Below are 21,609 nucleotides of genomic sequence, written 5' to 3' on the forward strand. Positions count from 1 at the left end.
CGAATGAACATGATTATACTGTGTGTTTTGAACACTAAACAATAAATCTTTACAGAAGAGGTTTTAGGTTTTCAGGTTTCTGAAGAGAATTGTTTTTGTTGTCTGTAGCAGGAAACTCCACAGACAACTGTTGTTCTGCTGTTGATTTCTGAAAGTCCCAATGTATATGTAGTCAAGCAAGGAATAACATTGCAGTTATCCAAAGAGAGAAGTTACAGGGTTGTTGATTAAACTTTTCTAGCCCTTTTTAATTGCTATGCTCTCATATGTCACCAACCTGAGAGAGAACAAACCTCAAGAACAAGATAAAAAGGACAGTAGCAGTGCAAGCTTTCTGTAGTGATCCAGGATCATCACTTAGAACAGTAATATTCTTTTAGTCTCTATATTCATTCAGCTTGGAGGGCCTCTACTGGATCTGGCAATAATAGTTATGTGGTCCCTCAGGATGAGGCAAACCCCACCATTCCGTTTCAGGTGTGTAACCAAACAGCTGATATGGGGTATCTGACACTGCAGCAGCTGAGATTCACTAACCCAGAAGTGAAAGGGTTCCTTTCTCTTAATATATTCCCCATCCAATTGCTCAATAATTCTTTAAAATTAACACATAAAATGGGCATAGTGATGACAGGCATTGCTAGCATTACTAATACATGTGATCCTCCTCAGTTGCATAGTAAGACATGGTCTGTAAATGACTGTGCTTGCAGTCATGTGTATACATACATATATGTTCCATCAACACGGAGGCAGAACTGCAGACTGGATTGAGTATTATCACTGATTTGCAGAACTTTGAGTGGATAGAGGCAGTTTGAAAAATTCTACTCAATCACTGAAGTACATGAAATACTTCTGTTTTTTTTAAAGTTTGATAGACTTGCATGGTATTAATCATAGTAACTTGGACAGTAGTTTTTGTGTAGGGGCTGGTAAAGTTTTGTTAAATATTTGGCAAGGCTGGAACATATTCACAAGGAGTTTTATCATCTGTGACAATATTTTGTGGATAATATTTTTCGTTTTAGAAGTAACCCAAGTATGATCCAAGTCAAAGCTACCAGCATAAGATAAGCATTGTCTACGTGTTATTTAACTGTCTCAGAGTGCCATGAAGGCAAGAATACAACAGCAGAAGCTGACTCTGGTGCACTCCAGCATTTGGTTGCGTGCACTGCACTGACCACAGCAGCAGAAGGTGGCCTTTCACGTGTTTTTTAGGCTGACATGTAATGCTCCTTTTATGACATTTCGTGATTCTTTGCCTTTCACATTAATGAGTGGTAGGCCACACAGTACCACATGTGCTCTGCTCACTACAAGATGCTACATTCCATCCTCCTCAGATGTTACTGAGCATTGAACTTTACTGCATCTGTAAAAACATGGGAACATTTGGGAAAACATGGAAAACAGGAACAAGAATTTTATGTTTAACTCCCCTGTGGCTTCCACCCAAGACATCTTGCTCAGGTAAAGTCATAAGAACAAACAACCCAAAGACAGAAGGAGATATGCATAAAGCAAACTCTGTCTCTGAACTGTGGGGAAAGTAGGAACTGAACTCCATTGCTCCTTCTGGGAGGTTATATGAGCAGGGCAGCTAGATCCCTAAAAGAGTGTCTTTCTTTCCTGCCAGCCTGTTTGAAACAACTCCTGGTGGAAACCTACACAATTCTTGGTCATTGTGTTGAGAGAAAAAAGTTATCCTTAGCTGCCATGCCACACTGAGAAGGAAAGCACTTGGGAATGGTCCTTAGCAGTATGATCTATGAGCTCCAAGTGAAGAACCTTTAATTCTGACAACTGCATGGGGCATGCATGACTCGTTCTCCTTGTCCAAGAGGTTGGGAGGAGTAGCAGAAGACAATCAGAATTCAAGGGTAGTCTTCAGGAACTCAGAATGCTGGAGCTTGCTGATCTGCCTTTCTCTTACATGCGTTACACACATGTAGGAAAGAAGGGAGCCAACAACTTTGTGGCCAGAGATTGGTGTTTAAAGTGGTCTGAAAAATAGGGAGAGGTCTATCATCATCCTGTCCCCTGCCTAGCAGTTAATTATTCCCCCGTCCCCTCTTAACTCCCCAGTTAATCCTTTGGCCCTAGTCCCAACCTCATTTCTCTTTAAAACTCTTAAAATCATAAAAAGAAGCAAGAAATTCAGGAGAGCTACACAAGAGCTATGAGCTCCTGCACCCTTCAGGTGAGTAATGCCACAGAAGGAATGATGTTTTACTTAAGTTCTCAATCACATATGTGTCCTGATGTATTTTAAGCCTTTCTTGTGGATCAAAATTCAGAAATGAGGCAGAAAGTATACTTTGGATCAAGACTGAGAATGAGCTGGGAGCTTACAACAAGAGAGTTTGATTTAATGATATCTCAGGCACCTCATGAGGTATCTTTGATAAACAGAAGTTGTGTGACTTCTAGTACTGAGTGTGCCAAGAGACACTGCTTCAGGGCTCTCAGTTCAATGCAGTGTTTAACTTATTCATTACATCAAGTAGTGAAGAACTGGGACTGATTATAAGATACATAGGACCAAGACCACCTATTTGTTTTTACCACGCATACTTCAGTGGAAGGTTACTTTGATTTGAGGCTCAAGGTGTATTAATAAACAAATAAGTAACACAAGAGTCAGTATCACAATCACATGATGATGGCACACATTGGAAGATGTTTATTTTCTAGTCTTCACTAATGTTATATGGTTCTTAATAATATTCCAAGGAATTTGTCTTTGCTCTGGAAACACAAGGACAAACCTTGCATGCACATTATTTTTGTGTCTCCTGCCTACCTCCATTAAATGTCTCAGAGAGATTTTAATCTGCCTGCAAAAGTCAGAACAGTTATTCAATAAATGAATCAAAAAGAGAGAAACAAGGTATGGTGGGGTTGGGCCTCACTAGCAGACTGTTTCCTGCCCAGCTGATCACTCACTCCACACACCCTACCCCAGCAGGACAATGGGAGAAAAGAGGGGACAAAAAGAAAGAGAAAGCTTGTAGTTCAAGATAAAGACAGGGATATTGCTTACCTTACTGTCACAAGCAAAACAGGCTTGAATTGGGGAAATTAATGTATGGGCAATTATAATAAATCCCTTGATTTGGGTGTTGGGAAACAAAAAGAAGAAATGAATGTTTACACACTTAAAGAAGATATTTTTTCCTCCACTGTTACCAGGTTCAGGTTCACTCCAGGCACCTCTCCTCCCCTTCTTGTTATCACCACAGGTTACACTCTGTCCCTTCACTGAGGCAATGGAGAGCCCCTTCTTCCATCTCTCTCTCTTCCTCTGCTGCAGCACAGGTCCTCCATGGGCTGCAGGGAACATCTGCTCCATGAGGAGCACCTCTTTCTCCCCAGCCTCCTCCACCTTCTCTTCCTCCTCTGGCCTTGGTGTTTCCTATGTTATTTTCGCTCATTTCCCTCCTTCTCTCTCTGTTTTGTTTTGCTCTTTCTTAGATATATTTCTCCAAGATGCCACCAGCTTGGCTGATGGGCTTGTCTGGGTCTGGGTCTGTCTGGGTCTGTTGGAGCTGGATGGAATTGGCAATGTCTGACACAGGGCAGCCTCAGCCTCTCCTTACAGAGACCAACCCCTACAGCACCCCCACTGCCAGTACCTTACAAATTATACCCAATATTCAAGGTGTGACCTCTTCTGTAGCAAAGTGGAGAGAAGCTGTCCCATCAAGAGCAGGGATGGTCTTTGGTAGATTTGTCACCCTCCCAGCAGGGTGATAGATCACCACAGAGAGTGTGGCAGAGGGGAACCACCAAAGGGAAGAAGATGGAAGAAGAGGAAATCACTGAAGAGCAGGGGAACACTTGAGCTATGGGGAGGGACTGGGCAGAGCAGGAAAATTTCTAGTTGTGCTGTAGAGTGGGCTGCAACTGAAGGTAGTGAGAGAGACCTTTCAAACTGCTGGAGAACACCTCTACTGTCATAGAATCATCATAGAATCATAGAATTGGCTGGGTTGGAAGGGACCTCAGAGATCATCAAGTCCAACCCTTGATCCACTACCGCTGCAGTTACCAGACCATGGCACTGAGTGCCACATCCAGTCTCTTTTTAAATATCTCCAGGGACGGAGAATCCACCACTTCCCGGGGCAGCCCATTCCAATGTCTGATCACCCTCTCAGTAAAGAAATTCTTTCTAATGTCCAACCTAAACCTCCCCCGGCACAACTTGAGACCGTGGCCTCTTGTCTTGCTGAGAGTTGCCTGGGAAAAGAGACCAACCCCCACCTGGCTCCAGCCTCCTTTCAGGGAGTTGTAGAGAGTGATGAGGTCTCCCCTGAGCCTCCTCTTCTCCAGGCTGAACAGCCCCAGCTCCCTCAGCCTCTCTTCATAGGATTTGTGCTGGAGTCCCTTCACCAGCCCAGTTTCCCTTCTTTGGACCTGCTCCAGGACCTCAATATCCTTCCTAAACTGTCACTGCATTATCCTGCACAGCCTGATGTCTGGTGGGAATGTAGCTCTCAGGTTTTGAGGAACTGTGGTCCAGGGGCCGCAGCTACCTTGCAGTCCCTCTTTGAGCACTGGGCCCAGCTGGAGGGCTCTCAGCTACTGAGCAGAACCAAAGTTCCTGCACAAGGACTCCCATGGTGACAAAGCTGTGAGTGCAGCAGAGTTGTAGTACAAAAAGACATAAATGTATGAAATAGAGTTACGTAAGGTACACAGTGACTGGGTTGTAACTGCAACTACAGAGGGTGATAAGAGGGCAGAAAGAGAACATGAGGGAAGACCAAAGAATGGTGCAGTTTTCTCTTAGGTCACATACAGAAAATTCTGCCACAGGACAAGTCACAGGGAAGTTTAGGAGAACTAGGGAGGGCAGGACACCAACTTGTCTAAAATAACAGGGCTGAAGTATAGAATTAGAAAAGGAAGGAGGAGCAGAGGAGGAAGGGGAGAAATACCGCAAGTTCTATTAATTTTTTAAGCCCATCTAATTTCAGTATAGGCTTAGAAAAACAAACTAAAACCTCCAGGGGATTCTTCCATCTAGGAATTCGAGCTTTGAAGCAAAATCTGCTTTTCTGTCTTTAGTAGATCTCTTTGCTGTCCCACTTCTTTCTCCCATTCTAATGTTTAATTGGCTTCAGCAGAGATGATCTATTGCTAGTTCTGTGTCAGGCCCTTGCCAGTAACACCATGGGGTCTGAATTTCTTCCAGTCATCTCGTGCTCCTATTTAAAATATTTTAACTGGAAAGCTTAGATGACCACATTTCAGAGACTACCATTTTGCAACAAACCTCCATCTGGTCAGAATTAGGTCCACTAACCATGGCTGGAGAAAAAAATAATCTTGTCTTCATGTTGAGAGCGTACAGCTTCTATTAAACATGATTTGGAGGGGGATAACTTGCTACTAATGAACATCAGCACAGACAGCAGGAAATCTAGCTCTTAAGCATCCAAATTTCAAAGCACACTTGTTGGCAATCTGGTACTCACTTTCTATTTCTTGGGAAGATTTGAGCGTTTCTCAAAAATCACACTACTCTTTGGAGAAACGGGGGACTTTTTTGGAGCTTCCCTGCTTTGGAAAGGAAGCAGAAGAGGCACCTGCATATGGAGAGAAAATTTAAATTATGAGATACTGAAAGTGTTGAATATTACATAGCATTATTTCTAGCCCTACTGCTAAATGGAGCTATCTAGTGAACAAAATATCATAATCTCCTGGAGGAAGACCCAAGAGGATATTCATGGCTAAAACAAAAAACGAAGCAAAGCTTCTTACATCCCCCCAGAAGCATACTGACAAACTGGTAAGAAAAAAATTTCGTTTCTCTGGTTGTATGTAAGTTGATGAAGTACAAGAAGCCAGGGAGTGAAAAATGCACGTGAACAAATAGGATTGCTGTGCCACTGCAGAATGAAGAAATGTCCAAATCCCTTCTTGTAGCAGGACCTGTCCAGTAAAGGCAACACTGATACTCCTGTAGCTTTCACTTTCCCTCTCTTAAAAATCTTATCACTCAGGAGTACGCTGTGGAGAGCAACTGCTCAGCACACAACATAAAAAAGGCAGAGGTTCATATATGCAATTGAAAAGGAGAACAAAGACCCTATGCTGAGAGAATTTCACGTAAGATAAGTTTGTTCTCTTAAACTGGAGAGTTTGGTTAACAACCTGTAAGGTATGATGATGAACTTTTCTCCAGATCTTCTTGCTTTTTAAGCAGTATTCTCTCCTGCTCCAAAGCTTCTATATACTTGGAATAGGACCAGGAAGCCTGCAAGAACCATTAAAAACCATCATCCTCCAGACCACGTCACTGGTAGTTCCTGGTCCATTTCAACAGTGAGACAAAAAAGAAAGCTCATTTATATTATATCCCTATTATGGAATAATCACAATTGCTAAGAAGAGAAGTTTTGTCATGAAAATACTGGAATCATGGTATTGCTGCAAAAAAATGAATCTCAAAACACCATGAAATGCAATTTATGCAAGATCTGATGCTTACATTCATTTATTCTCCATCCCCCATCTCAGTGCTATCCTTGCTCCTTTCATTTTTAAAATTTAAATAGACCAGACCTTTCCCCTACCAAAATATCAGCCTTTGTTATATTGAGGGCTTGATTTTATCTCTCTGCCACATCTCTCCATCTAGTCCTTAGCCTAAGAGCTCTTTCTGCCTCTTCACTTCAGCAGAATGCTGCTACCACTTGAGACAGATCAACTGGAGATCTCACATTCTTTCCTTTTCTAAGGAACAAATGTTGCTTTCTATGTTGTAACAGCCACAGTTCCATGTAAAATTTTGTCACTCTTCCAAATCAGTATGGGATCTGTACTTTTATTTGGTGGGGTTTTTTTCATTACAGCCTGAGAACTTAGCGGCCAATTTGTCATTTCTTGACTCCCTAAGAACTTTGGGCATCTTCCTATAGCAGAAAGAGGCTTGGAGAAGAAAATGCTCTATAGATTATTGCTCTTTCTGCAGTTACCTGCTTCTTGAGGACTGAAGTGTATGATATTGATATACTGGCTCACCCAACTGACTTGTTTTTTTATTTTTAAATAGGTATGAGCAAAGGTTAGAAGGTCAATTTATGGGATAAGAGTGATAACTTAAATATGCAGTTTGACCTCTGGCTTCATATTTCAAGGGTATTTCAGACTGGTGTTTCTGTATTTTGCTCATCACCAGTGTAATGCCACAGGAGGAGGTCTATGGAATGTAAGCAGTGGCTGGAGTGTGATTTACTCCTGCAGTGCCTGACACAGCTGTGATGATGTGGTTGCAGAGGCTCCCTGGTACATTATGGCAATGGCAATTCAGCCATGAATGATGCCTTGATGTGCCTGAGCTGGCATGTTTGTTCTTCCTGGTTTCCCAATAAAATGACTTCTACTTTTTCACTACAGATTTAATGCAGAAGTAATGGGAAGCTATTTTTCTGCTGGATTTTCTATTCAAATACCTGTATTTCCTAAATGAGCTCAGCTTTTATTTTTGACATGAGAGCACAACAGGACTTAAGCCCAAGCCAATTTTGATCAAGATATGAGTTTCCCAAGTAATTAAAATTTTCTTGTTCAAGATTTGAACTTCCTTTCCAGCAGATTAACTTTAAATAAAGATTCTTTTAAAATCTGAAGGGCTTAGTATGTTTTAGATATTAATACTACTCAGCAGCTAAATCTTAAAATAAATAAATAAGTTTAAAAGTCATTACATGTAAGGTAGGTACTATTAAATAGAAAAATTAATTGTAGAAGAATGAGCATTTATTGAAGAACCAGGTGATTGTATTATTCGAAGCCAAACTCCATCTTCCCATTATCCCAAGATCATTTTGCCCCTCTTTAATGACTATATTTATAGCAACATGTTTATTATTTACCTTCCACCCATATTCATCTGAAAATGGTGCTGTTCCTGTCTCCAGACCAATCTCACCTGCCAAAGCACCGCTTGGTGGAATATTTTTTGTTCTCACTTCTTTAACCTGCCAAGAATAAGAATTCATGATTAGATGTAAACAATAGTTACTGAGCTAAAGTAAAACCCAAAGTCTGAGAAGGCTAAAATTGTCATTGGAAATGAGACACTGTTACATGCAGTACATGTTTTGCAATGTTCAGTTTCATAATTCATCATGTTGGAAATAATAAAAAGTAGCATAAGATACTGCTTTTTGAAGCATTTCTTTGTGCTAATTAAAGTTTCCTGATCTCTACACTCCTGCCACTCTTTTCCTTTCAGATTCAATACCCTCCCCAACATGTCATGAAGGGAGAGGGCAGATCTGCAGCAGAACATAGTTTAAGAACAGAGAAGCCATTGTGGTCCTCTATTCTGGCCTCAGGTATAAACATAGAACATAGGATTTCTCATTATTAATTCCAGTTTGGTCCAGTAGCTGTGAATGAAGACAGAATATGTATTAAGAAAACAAGTAATCTCATTTAAAACATTTACAATGACCAACAAGGCATCATAATGCCTCATAAACTGCTCCAGTGATTAATTGTCATTTTCATGTTGTTTTAGTGGTTTACTAGGGCTGCACTCTTGCATGGTCTGTCTGATTATCCCCAAACTCTTTATGAACATTAATCAATATACATATTTAACCTTATGTCACTAAACCCACAACACCCCCATTAACCAAGTAGTATAATGTGCCATGTTGCAAATAAGAAATTTATTAAAAAAAACAAAAAAAAGAGAGAGAGAATTCAACACAAATGGTTTCCCAAAGTAACTCAGAAAACCCCTGAAAAATATTAAAAGGACTAGAATATTCTATTTTTTTGTTCCCACAGTGTCTTCTCCCTCTTGATCACCTCCACTGCCCTATGGACCCATCATCTGTAAAGGTGTCTCTTTGGTATAGAATTGCCCAGGCAGTGTGGTATTTATCTTCTTTTCAGCACAGGCTTACAAACTTCTCTGGCACACTTGATGAAACAGGGATTTTAAAGTAAATACAGAAATAGTGTGTATGCTGTTATAACTCTGTTAATGTTTGCTAGCATTCTCAATGAGAATGGTGAATTAAATGATGTCTTTAATACTGTCTTCTTATAAAAAAATTAGGTAATGTTATGGCAATGGCTTGTTCCATGACATTATACCCCTTTCTAACAAATAAACTTATGGATGAAAAGCTTAAAAAGAGATAACGGAAACATCAACAAAAAAAATTAATGTTTATGGTTTTTCCTTTCCCTGCTAAGGTTATGAAAAGAGTAAATATAGATATGCTGTGCAAGATAAAACTGTTTTGTACACTTGAAGATAAAAATGGTTTTAGTATAGAAGAGGGTAGACTTGGATTAGACATTAGGAAGAAATTGTGTGAGAGAGTGGTGAGACACTGGCACAGGTTGCCTAAGGAGGTTGTGTCCCCCTCCCTGGAAGTGTTCAAGGCCAGGTTGTATGGGGCTTTGAGCAACCTGGTCTGGTGGGAGGTGTCCTTGGCCATGCAGGAGGTTTAGAACTAGCTGATCTTTAATGTCCTTTCCAACCCAAACCATTCCATGATTCTATGAAAACCTCACTGTCTGCCCATTTTTTCCATTACACTGTGCAGAAGTCCAACTCTTACCCAGTCAGTCTAGAAAGTGAGGAGAGCCCAGGTAGACTGGGCATTCCAGGGACCAATTTATGAGAAGGAAGAGATGAAATCTGCTCCACCAGTACTATGATTATTGTATTTGAAATTAACCCAAAAAGGCATAATGGGGGGGAATAAAATATTTACAAGAAAAAAATTGTTTCTAGCTCTCGACAGAGCTTTCCTCTCTGTCAACATGAGCCTGGTGGGGCAGAGGAGCATAGACATTATTTTAAATGCCAAGAAATCATCACCTTCTACAAGCTGCCAAGGGAATGTGCTATTGCTTATGTTGGATGAACCTTATCAGTATCCTTCAGGGATACTGAATCATTTGAATAGTTACGTAGTCACTGAGGGGACAGAAATCTCAGGCAAGAGAACAGGGAATGGCAAATTCTTTAAACAATAATAGAGGGGGAGAAGAGTTGTAAAGACTTATCTGTTCCACCTGTTCCTTCAAGAGATTTTAAAAGGTAACTGATTTACTGACAATTTTTGGTTTTTTTGAGAACAGTCTGCAAACTGTTTACTGAACTACATTCTCTGTCACTTTCTAAAATTTCTTACCCTGTTTCCCAGCTTAGAAGGGTAATTCACCTTTCCCATTTGTTCCCCATAAAAGCCAGGCTTTTGCCCTCCTGGCCAAGATTTGCTCTTTACTTCCTTGATCTTAATCAGAAATCTTATAGGCAGGCAACAAACAGATGGAAAAAATAAGTCTGTGAAAACGCAAAAGTGCATTACTTTGAAATATTGCATTCTTGCACAGTAAGTATTGCCAATGGCCTTGCCAGATATATCTGTATGGAGGCAACGTGCTCTGGAGAAAGGAACATGAGTTCTTGGATTTTAGACTTCACTTGACATTGGTGTGTGGCCTTAAATAACGCTTCACTGGTCCTGGGTTTTCATGTGTCTAAAAGATGATAACAATGTGTCCGTGTTCTTACCAGCCTCTATGTCTTTATCTCTCCAGGTATTCATGTGGTTCTCATCATGGGTAACATCTCAACACATGTGCACTTGGTATTTAAAATATGTGAGGGTCTGCTAATGCTACTTATGATAGTTTGCAAGTCCTATTATTTCTTTGCCCTGAAAGGAATTATATCTCCTCAAAGCTGGCTAAACAATTACATTTCATAAAAAATAAACATTTGCAAAGCCTATAATCAATAGAAAAAAAATCCATTATATTTTAATAATAAAATTCCAAGAAAAACAATTTTACAAGCAAGCATTCCGCTGTAGGGGTCACAGTTCTGTTAATGCACTGAAACTGTCTGGAAACTCATTGTGAACAGTCTGACAATTTCACTGTCAAGGCTGAGAGATATCCAAGAAAAGACAAAGACTATACAAAGCAATTAGCCCATAAATATTTTTTTAAATAATGTGCAGACTTTTCAAATACTCCTTCTGAGAAAATAGATATGAAAATCTGTTTTTGTTTTGCTTTGTTTGGTTTGGTTTTCAATAGTGACCCAGGACTGTAAATTCTAAAGCAGGACAGCACATACTGAAAGTGCAAACAGGTCTGCAGTTACACATTGTACACAAGGACCATACATAATTTTTTTTTTCCAAATTCAGCCCTCTTTCTCACTCTTCTTTTGGCACAAGAGATGACTAAAATACATTTTCCCCTCTGCTTCATGAAAGGAATATTCCACTGACTCATCTGCTTCCAGTTAAACATATGTATATGCATTGGCAGGATTGGGAACTAATCACCCTCAGACCGGGTCGCATGTAAAGCTTGAATTCTAACAAAAATATTTCAGTAGCTTTGGACAAGGCTGAAAAAGGGATATTTGAATTTATATATGTTTGCTCATGAAGGACTTTTTATGCAGTTCATCAGCTGTCACCTGAAACTTTGTGAGCCTTACCTCTTCTCTCTTGCCTCGCTTCTTTTGCATAGTTTTTCCCTTTTTTCTCTCCAGGGGCAGTAGAATTTTTCCACTAGCCAAACTGCTTTGAAACTTACAAAATTTTGGCCAAAATTTAAACAGAAGAGCAAAAATAGTCATCTGCACAGAAAGAAAAGAAAGTCAGTCTTGACCATATTTAAAAAAAAAAAAAACAAACCACAGAATTTACTGTGAAATAAAATGTAGTTTACCATGAGAATGAAATAACTATTTCTTTTTGAATACACAGCCTTGTTCCTCCCACGTACTGTGTCCTGACATTTCAGCCCAGCTTTTCTCGGCACATGCTTTTCATCAGTGTGTTTATTACTGGTGAGAAATCTTCCTAAAACACAGTTAAAAGGCACTTTCTTTTTTTATATTTCCCTAAACAATTGTTTGCATTAATGAAAACATCCATCATTTTTTACAAGTATTCCTGATAAAATATACAACAGTAGAATTGCTTTTGCACCATTGTACTGCTCAAGTATTTCAAATATTCAGTTCATTATTGAGAGGGGTTTTTTCCCTCCTTAAGAGAAAGGAAATACTTTTTTGCCTCTGGAAAGGCTCTTAAACCACATTACAGATCTATGAGCAAATCTTGGATAATTTTTAAATGATATAATCTCTCACAGGGTCTTTTTTTGAACTAGAATAAGAAAAACAATTTTAGAAAAGCAAACAGAGGGGCTCAGTGAATTCTGTTGCTGCACATACTAAGGCTTACAGTTTTCAATTTATTTCTATGTTTAATTCTAATTGATAAACCTGGCTTCAAAGAAGCTGAGTATGATCATCACCTCGCTGCTTCTGGCTCAACAGGCTTGAAAGTGACATGTGGGTTACTGTCATGTTCCAGTCACAGCTTTTTGGCCATGTTCTTCCCCTGGGTTTGTGCCACGTTTCTGGAGTTTGCTGGGTTTTACACCAGCTGAAATGAGACTTCTTATTTCTCTTAGGGCTGATATGAAACCTCTTCTCTGAGAAACCGTTTGTCTTTTGTGATACAAACACTTTTATGGACTTACAGTTGATGTTTAAATGTTTTGGTAGCAATTCCATAGGAAAAGAAGAGGAACTGGCTTTCTTGGGTTTAGAAGTTAAGTCAGAGAAGACAGTAATGAGAAGTAAGAAATTAAGTCTGTAGTAAGGGTTCACAAATTACTGTTCAGTCTGATTAGTAGAAAGATCAGAGAGAAAATTATCTACAGCCATCTAATACAGACTTTCTGTAATAAAGAAGGGAAAGGCACTCAATAAGTTAAGCTGTCTTTGTGCTCTAGTCACATCTGCATTTTTTTTCACAAACTTTGAAACCTCCAAACTTTCTTACTACAAATTACTTCTCTGACATTAATCAAATGGTAAAGAGCAAGAAATTAAAAACATAGGCAGAATTAATTGCTACTGCCAGAATTCCTAACACAGACCTGAATAACACCTTGCAGGATGACCTAGCTGTCAGAGATTGTCCAGCCTGTAGAGCAGTAAACATCTGAACTCTTTGTCACCTCCACCATACAGTCTTCACTGAGGTGCATGATGATAATGTTCTCTTTCATGTCCAGGCATGAGTATCAAGTCCAAATTGTCACATAAGCACCAAAGACTGTCTTCAAAATCAGGTACACAGACTCTAGCAGGATCTGTTACAGAGATTCTCCCAGCTTCTTACCTGTGCTTCTCTAAAAATGTAAGGTCCTAATTCTTTCCTGTGCTCCAGAATCTTCTTTGCTTGTTGAGGTGGGATGTCAATCTGCAAAGCTGGGGGAATGGCAGAATTAATAAAGCAGTCGATAATAGCTGTGATCTTCTTCTGGACTATAGCATCATCACAGTGAGAATGGCACAAGTCCTGAAAGATAAAAACCAGCATTTTCTGTCAATGAAGAGAGAGATGCAAGACCTTTTATAGGGCACCAATGATCAAAGATTTATAATCATAGAAAAATAGTTATAGGATAAATTTCTTCAGTATGGAGGATAAAATTCTTAGAGCAAATGGGCACAGTGAAAGATACAGTTAAGACATAAGTGGGACTTCTGGTTTGCAAATGCAGATATACAGCAATCATTGCTTATAGGTGATAGATAATCTCTGCCTGCACATTCTGATAGAACAGGAGAGCTTTTATCCTGCATTCAATTTAAATACATTACTGGAAAATAGGAAGCATTTCTGAAAAGAGAAACATGCATAGAGGTGTGAAATACACTGATTTCCACAATGAGCCAGCTATGACTAGCATATCCATGGTAAATTAAAAGCAAATAAATGCTCTAAGTACTCCAAGGGAGGCATTATTTAGAGGGTACAGGATATTATAACAGGAACATTGGCACAAGAGGGGACAATTTCAGCTACCAGTACAATCTTCCATTCACCAAGTCTTCTGCCTTCCCCAATCATTAAGATGTTATAGTTTCCCAAAACCTGTGTCTGAAATGACTCTGTGCACAGCAGAATACAAAACAAACCTGAATTTACAAGGAGAGAGCTGAAAGAAATACTGGGGTTTTTCTAATTTTTTTTTTTAATGTGATCCTATTGATCTTGTAAAACCTGTTGTTACTGTTTTCACATTCTGGCAATGCAATGGTTGGACTTTGACAGGAAGGTAAAATAATTTAAAGTACTTCCTTCAAACACTATGAAACACAAACTTTCCATCTATCCATAAACATCAAGAAATTTCTATAACACCAGAGATTATCACATATAGCTATGAAAGACATAATGAACACTCAAGAGAATTTTCAGGAAGAGAGCTCTCTAAATGAAGAACGTGCATTTTGTTTTGGTTTAGAAGGCTGGATATTTACTTTGCAAAGAAATTAAAAACAGGGCCTTTAACCAATAATGTGGTATGTGAAAAAGCTGGCTGGTTTTATTATAAATACTTCTTACTTTTGTGAAGAAAAAAAATATGATAACAGCTATAATAAAGAAAGTTAGGCAATACAAGAATATTTTCAATATATCCTGAGAGTAAATTATGCCTTCCTTCGCTCACCTAGCTGAAAAAAAACAAAAAAATCTGAGCTGTACTAAGAGGAAAGACAAGTCAGCCATATAATATGAAGAAGGATGAGACATGAACACAGAGGAACAGATGGAAATGATCCACTGAGTTACAGTTCTTCATATATAAATATATATAAAATATATATAAATATATATTTTTTTGTTTTTTGATTGTCCCAAGATGTGCCTCCAGCCTGATGGATTATGAGGAGCATTGCAGTCCCTGACTCCTCAAGGCAGTTCTGTCTGAACTGATGGCAAGATAGGGCTCAGGCAACACAAGTATGCACTGAACAAAGTGCTGCCCATGTCTTTGGCAGTATTCCTCCAGTTCAGCCTGACCCACAACACTCCTACTAGTCCAGTCCTTTGCTTCTATAAAGAGTATTAACTGCCAGCCATGACAAATCACATGCATGTAGAAATATGGTCAGATTGTACTTTTTCTTGATAAGAAGAGAAATAAAATTAACATAAATGAAGTCGCTGGGACATAAAACAACGAAGGATTTCTTCAGAAAGCAGATAAACAAAGAAAAGATTCTAAACTATACTCCACATTAATTTGCATGTATTGCACAATTCAGCAATGGACAGTCACCAATCTGAAAAAAAACATTAAATATTTTGATAAGGATTTATGCCATGGAACTTCATGTGCCTTCATGTCAAGTTTGTAGTCTCAGCTTGTGACTCTGACAAAGAGAGAGACAGCAGCAGCCCCAGAGTGCATTTCAGCTCATGATTCCTTGCTTGAGGATTAGAGCCTGTGTGAGAAGGAGGGGCCACCCTCTGGAAACAGAGGAGCAAACAGCTTCTAAAGCAGACCCTAAATTCAAATGTGCAATATTAAGCAGGGAAAATTTACACACATGCCTGCAGCAGGGTCTCTAAGTGCTGCTGCAGCATCAGCTGTGTTGATGTCCTGATTTTTGAGCATGTTATCTGACCTCATGCTCCCTGCCTGCCATGTGCACACAGGTCGTGTTCAGGAGCCCAGGAGGAGATCTGCTCTCTGGTAGCACTTCTGCACCAGCAGTATCCCAGAGGCAACAGGAATAAATTACAAATGAAAGATCCTTGCACTGGTGCCCCTGTATTCAGTCCAGGGTGCTACTAGGAGGCTGCAGTGTGATTTAAAGGCTCAGTCCACAGTTTTCCCATTACATTTCACCCTGCACAGCAGTTATTTCATAAAGAGACATGTATATGGGAGAGAGGCAATCCCTTCTCAGCTTCCCTGTCACATTTCACCTTGGCCACATCCTCAGTTGCAGTGAAATGTGATGGTATGGAGTGCAGGGGGAACGGGGTCTGTATATAAGGGTTTGGGGTAGATACTATTTCTGCATTTGCACATTTTGTTGAATGGCAGTTTTCTCTGATTTTTGAGGAATTACCAAATTCAGCAATAATCCCATTATTTAACAGTATGTAAACATAAAGGCAGAATTAACATTTATTGCTTGCATATTTTCTTGTGCTCAACAGATGTATACCAAAATGTGAGTATTAACTAGTTATTAGTGTCCCTTTGAGGACTCAGAAGAATGTAACAGTTTGAAGAAGCATAAAGAAATACAGGGACAATGCAGTCAAGTCATTAAAAATAGTTACTCTTAAGAAGCGAGGTTCTTCCTCAAAGAAAAAAGTTAAAACAGCGATTGAGGTTTTTACTAAGAAAGTGTCTAGGATTTTCTTGTTAAAATTATCCTAATATGCAGTGATGGATGCATTTGCTTACAAATCAAATGGTATTCCCCTTGCTGCATTTTACCAGCATACCTTGTATTTCTGCACCTCTTGCCAGAAGAGCACTCCGTTCTCCAGTAAGTCTCCTTTCAGTGACACAAAGTACTGAAACAGATTTGCTGTCACTGGATTCAACAGCGTGTTGCGGAAAGCTATTATTTCACTAGATGAAGAAACCCACTTACTGTCCACATGCTGTCAAAAGAAGAAATAAATGCACCAAATAAACTTTGTTTCAAAAAGCAATAGCAAAGACATTAGTTAGAGTAAGCTGTCTGATATTTATCTTTGCACTGACCCTAACTTTCAGTAGTTTATGAGTTTGTGACATGGATACAATAGAATGTGGCAAGGTTTCATTTCTTACTTTACTTCTTTTTGCTGCTTTTTTTTTTTTCTTCCCTCCAGTTTGGTTTGGGCAACGTGTTTTGGAAGACATGATGGGAGAGGAAATGACTAACAATGATTTAGACCATATGACTACATACTATAAAGTATGGAAACAGCTATTGTTATTGATTATGGCAACAGGCTACTTTTCTAGAGAACGGTTGGGGTTTTGTGCAAACAAACAACAAAGAAAAAGGAACAGACAAACCGCATAGCTTAAAGTTGTAAAATGCTTCTGACAGGGATCTCACCAACAAAATGAGCTTTGAAATGTGTTGCCATGATCACCAACAGAAGCTGGAGAGTTTGCTCTCTGTGGAATAAAGCTACCAATAATAAAATAGAATTTAAAGTCATCAAGACCTTTTGGAAACCCACATGCTGCAAAGCACAGAGGGGTAGGCAGCCAGGAAAGGGTGGAGAAAGAAAGATGGTTTATGCAGGGACAGTTTGTTTGAAATGAAGTTCAGGCTGGCCTGCCTTCCTGAACAAACAGTTCTTGTGTCACTGAGGAGCAAGCCAAACAGCCCTCCTTTGTAATCAGATGGATGAATGAAAACTATCTTCTAACAGAGTATAAATTTTTTGAATTTAAAATTTTTGAAGTCCTGGAGGGATGGATTGCTGTTCAATGGTCAACATGAGACACAAACGTTTCCAGTTTCTGCAGGCAGTCCTGGAAATCTAACTTCATTTGAGCAGAAAGTCTTTCTGCAATATTCTCTTGAAAACAGAGGTTATACCCTGCCACAGAGCCTGCCAGGGATAAGAGGCTCCCCTTGCAAGAGAGTGAGTGGTGGTTGTCCAAAGGTCCTTTGGTTTAAATAAAGTTGGCTCAACTTAGACAATAAGGTGGCATCTACTCAGCCCTCCTCCAATTCTCCAAACGTGTTCTGTACCCTGTTAAGAGCATTTAGACAACTTTGGGGAAAATTATTTCTAGGCCATATAATGAAGGGAAGAACTAAACATTGCTCCCACCCCTATACTAATATATGAACACTGCTTATTTTATAGGTCAATAGCCTTGAAGCAGAACATGGAAAATAACCATCTTCCTGACAAACAAAGGGAAGCCAGTTAACAGGACCCACATGCACTTTGGATCTTTTTTTGAGCTAATGGTTTGCATGGATAATTGGTGACCGGGTCTCCAGTTTGATTTCAACAGACAATAAAAGTTCAACTGAATAAATGTACACAACTTGTATGTTGGCAATCACAACGAGTTCACTGCTCTTCAGAAGGAAAAAACTGGCAAACATCTGATGAAATGTATTATTACAAAGGTTTAAGATGTTTAAACTTGATATTATCTCAGTGCCGTAAGATTAAAATACAATTCTAAATGAAACAGATACTGTGAGATATGATTAAACCTGCCCACTCTACTGCATACTTCACATTCCCTTTTGTGTCTGCACGTAATCCACTCACAATAATAAATAAACTACCAGATGCTGGAATGAACAGCTTGTCCCAATAAGTCCACCACATGCAAAACACAGATAAATGTGAATTAAAGGTACAATACCAGTTTGAGGAGGGTTGAATGCTCCAAAGCCCAGGACACCAGACAGGGCTTTTTTCAAGTATTACATCTCCAGCCAGGTAGGGAGAGAAATTTACCATGAACATCCAGGAGGGAGCTAAATTCACCAGGAATGTGAGCAATCAGTCAACTGTAGCCAGTGCAACAATGACTGCTTTTGATAGCAGTACCTTTGGGCCTCACACTGCCAGCAGGGAGACAGTGAAGGATGTGCAAGTCCAAACAGAAAAGCCAATGAAACTGCAGACACAAGAGACACAGTAAACTTCACTTGCCTTCCACATCCTAGCTGTCTTCTCCTGTTTTTGGCCTGGAAGATCTTCAGTTATGTCCCATACCTGGAGTTGAAAAAAACACTTTATTTTAAACTGCATTTTTATCTCCTCTTTGTTCATATTAAGCCTTCTAATATTTGAGACCACAGTGGTAGAAGAGTTGATAGATCTTCTTTTGGGTCTTTGCAACTGAAACTTGTTGTGGACCCACACTGAACACAGTCCCTTGTTCAGCTATAAATGAGCATGTGCTCATTAGGACTGCAGTGTTAGAAAAGACAAGAGGCAATAGCAAAAACTGCACTAGCTTACCCTACTCATAGTCTTCTGAGTAAGCACTTATGTTGGGAACACATTTTGGGCTCTAACTTTCTGTTTTGTTCTGGGTTTTTTTAATGAGATGGTTTTAGTTCCTTTGGACATCTGTATCAGAAATACAGGCTTGATCCTACAGCTTCTTTGTAGGAAAAATACACCTCAAATCAAGGGCAGATTTTCTGAATACGGACTACATAGTAGTCCCACAGTATTTGGTCACTGTGAAATATGAAGCCAAGTGGAGAATGTCATCTGGTTTCATTTCTTCTCAAATACATTCTTCAAAGGACCTTTTCATCCTCTGAATTTGCAGTAAGAAAAAGACCAGTGAGACATAAATGGAGTTAGGAAAATACTAAAGGCTCATTAGAAGTATGTATTTCCTGTAAACTATTTATTAGAGTTGAATACAGCATTTTCCAAACTGCATGGTCTACTCTCCCTGCCAGCACTGTGCAGCAAGCAGGTGCAAGAAGAGGCAAGAGAGCTTCCAGACCTGGAAGCAGTTTAGTTTTATCTCTTGTCTTCTGCCATGGCTTATGAAGGAGCCAGAATTCAGCTAAAAAGGTGCAGAGGGTTAGGAAATTTTACTTTTACATGATTATTATTAAAATTACAGTTTGACTTATCAGAACCCACGTTTTTGAGATTTCTTAGTGCTCTGAATTGATGAAAAAATTCCTGTTCCAATGCATTTCTGACAATACTTCTGACAATCTTCTTGATGTTAAAAAGATCATTGGAAGTAAGTTCTATGAATCAATGTAGACTGCCTATGTGTCTGCTTGGTGGAACTGTCAAGTTGCCTTCTGCTGTGCCATATGTATTTCAGAGTTTTTGTGCAAGTGCAAAAAACCCCAGTGTTTTGCATCTGTAGGATGCAGCAGGAATATTTCCCTACACAGATCCCAATCACAGAGGGACTCTGCTAGCTCTGCCCATTTCCCTGTATTTCTAATGAGCAGCAGTGAAAGGCTTCTCATTCCATTTTCTGGCAACTCTCTGAAGTCACCAATTGGAAACAAGACTTGTAGCAGTCAACCTTCCCAGTCAGCAAAATTTCACAAGTCCTGGAGTCATTTTTACAGGCACTTCAGATACAGATGGGAGAATATGGACAGCATAAGAGAGAGAGAAAGAGAAAACAGCATGGGAAGCCCATTTGTTTGCTGATGTCTTTGTCCCCTTGGGCAAATCCTTTAGGTAAAGCAGCGTTTCTTCTCTGTGCAAGTGTATGGCTAGGGCAGACTGGCATTTTGGAGAGTGCAGCACTACAACAAAGCTTGGTTTACAGCAGAGCTAACACCAGCTCCTTCAGATTTAGGATCCAATAATAATACTGGCAGCAAGACTGAGCCTTCAGAGGAACTACCTTCACAGTTATCAAGCTAAATGCTTCAACCTGTAAACACTAGAGCATCTCTTTCAAAATAAACTGAATGTGGGTTGTGGGCTGCTTTTCCTCTGAACCATTTTATCCCAGTGATAAATTGTGAGCCAACCAAAAAACAATGCCCGGATTTGTTGCTGTTGTTAAAATATTACCTTTGCTTGTCCCTCCTCCTCGGGGTGCTCATCTGCCAGGAACAATGGCAGCCATTGTGTTTCTAATCTCTTCTGGACACACTGCTGAATTTCTAGCAGAACTGCTGCTGAAAGTTGATCGTGAAGGATTTGTCCCCCTCCTCCACCTGAATGCATTAGCTAAGTAATCCAAATACAATAACACATGACATAAACTTTTGTGTATACCAAATGTCCTTTATCTCTCTACATCCTTGATTTAGCAAAGCATGAGCTTAACTGTAAGCAAAGCATTTAATGCATGCTTACCCAAGGCTCACATGTACTTTTCATAAAAGGGAACAGATTACATTTGTCCCTACCTATAATGGAATACAGACTCCAGCAAATAATACCCCAGCTTGACCAAGTAAATTTCCTAAGTATCAAGATATATCAGAGTACCACAGCTCAGACTGGCTGTCTGTGGCTTTACTGACATACCAAACTAGAAAGCTGGAACAAGTCACTCTGCCTGAAACCCATTTTTACACTTTTTCTCAGCTCTGTTGTGCATGCTCTGACTGCAGCCTCAGATCTGTGTTTTAGAGAGATGTTCTATAAGAATAAGGGAAGCTGCACATGGAGGAGGGGATCCTCACACCCAACACAGAACCAGATTTCTGGCCAAAAATATAAGTAAGGTTTGAGGACATAGCTTGGGGAAAAGCTGGTCTAAAGCAGCTTATGGATTTTAATCTCAGTAATATTCATAGTGACTGTTCTTTATTAATGGTTTTGTTACTGGTACCTGTTCTTGCTGTTCTCTGGTAGCTGGGCTGTTGGGCCCAAATAAGTAATTTTTGTTTAAGTACTTATTTTCAATGTCCTTTAATTTATCTTCCATTTTTTCTTTATCCTCATGGAGCATCTTTCTGAACTGTTCAATATCTAGCCAGTACATGAGATCCATGCTACAAACAAATTTAAACAGAATGTTATTTAAATACTGAGTTAATTTCATCAACATTCTAGAGAGTTATTAGTTTAACCACAAGCCACCAAAATGTTCAAGTTCTAAATACCAGGTCAGATTGGACTGAAATTTTATGTAATTTTTTTTTTCTTTGCTAGTACCATCTGGTGAGACCATGCCACTTGGTGAACACACAGATCAAACACACATCTTAGGGATCTCATTTAGGGTCCCTTCTGGGGTATCATGAAAGGAGTAATCTCCTCAATGTGCCCCTGCTAA

At 39.5% G+C, this 21,609-nt stretch overlaps 1 protein-coding gene and 1 long non-coding RNA gene across 2 annotated transcripts in view; both read right to left on the reverse strand.

Annotated features, from left to right (window-relative positions):
* Positions 1–1,409: 1,409 nt before the first annotated feature.
* LOC139793415 (uncharacterized) lies at positions 1,410–3,959 on the reverse strand. The gene is made up of 2 exons (XR_011724601.1): positions 3,050–3,959; positions 1,410–2,009 (listed from the first exon to the last, which is right to left on the reverse strand). It is a non-coding gene; the product is annotated as an uncharacterized lncRNA (long non-coding RNA).
* Positions 3,960–5,340: 1,381 nt separating this feature from the next.
* RGS22 (regulator of G protein signaling 22) overlaps positions 5,341–21,609 on the reverse strand; it is a 61,986-nt gene continuing 45,717 nt past the window's right edge. The window contains 10 exon segments of the mRNA XM_071738049.1: positions 5,341–5,561; positions 5,563–5,600; positions 6,169–6,274; positions 7,896–8,000; positions 11,510–11,650; positions 13,212–13,391; positions 16,347–16,508; positions 18,531–18,593; positions 20,394–20,552; positions 21,163–21,325. Coding sequence (XP_071594150.1) covers positions 5,493–5,561; positions 5,563–5,600; positions 6,169–6,274; positions 7,896–8,000; positions 11,510–11,650; positions 13,212–13,391; positions 16,347–16,508; positions 18,531–18,593; positions 20,394–20,552; positions 21,163–21,325 — 1,186 coding nt within the window. The 3' untranslated portion in view covers positions 5,341–5,492.

This window comes from Heliangelus exortis, chromosome 2 (assembly GCF_036169615.1).
Source record: "Heliangelus exortis chromosome 2, bHelExo1.hap1, whole genome shotgun sequence".
Lineage (NCBI taxonomy): Eukaryota > Metazoa > Chordata > Aves > Apodiformes > Trochilidae > Heliangelus > Heliangelus exortis.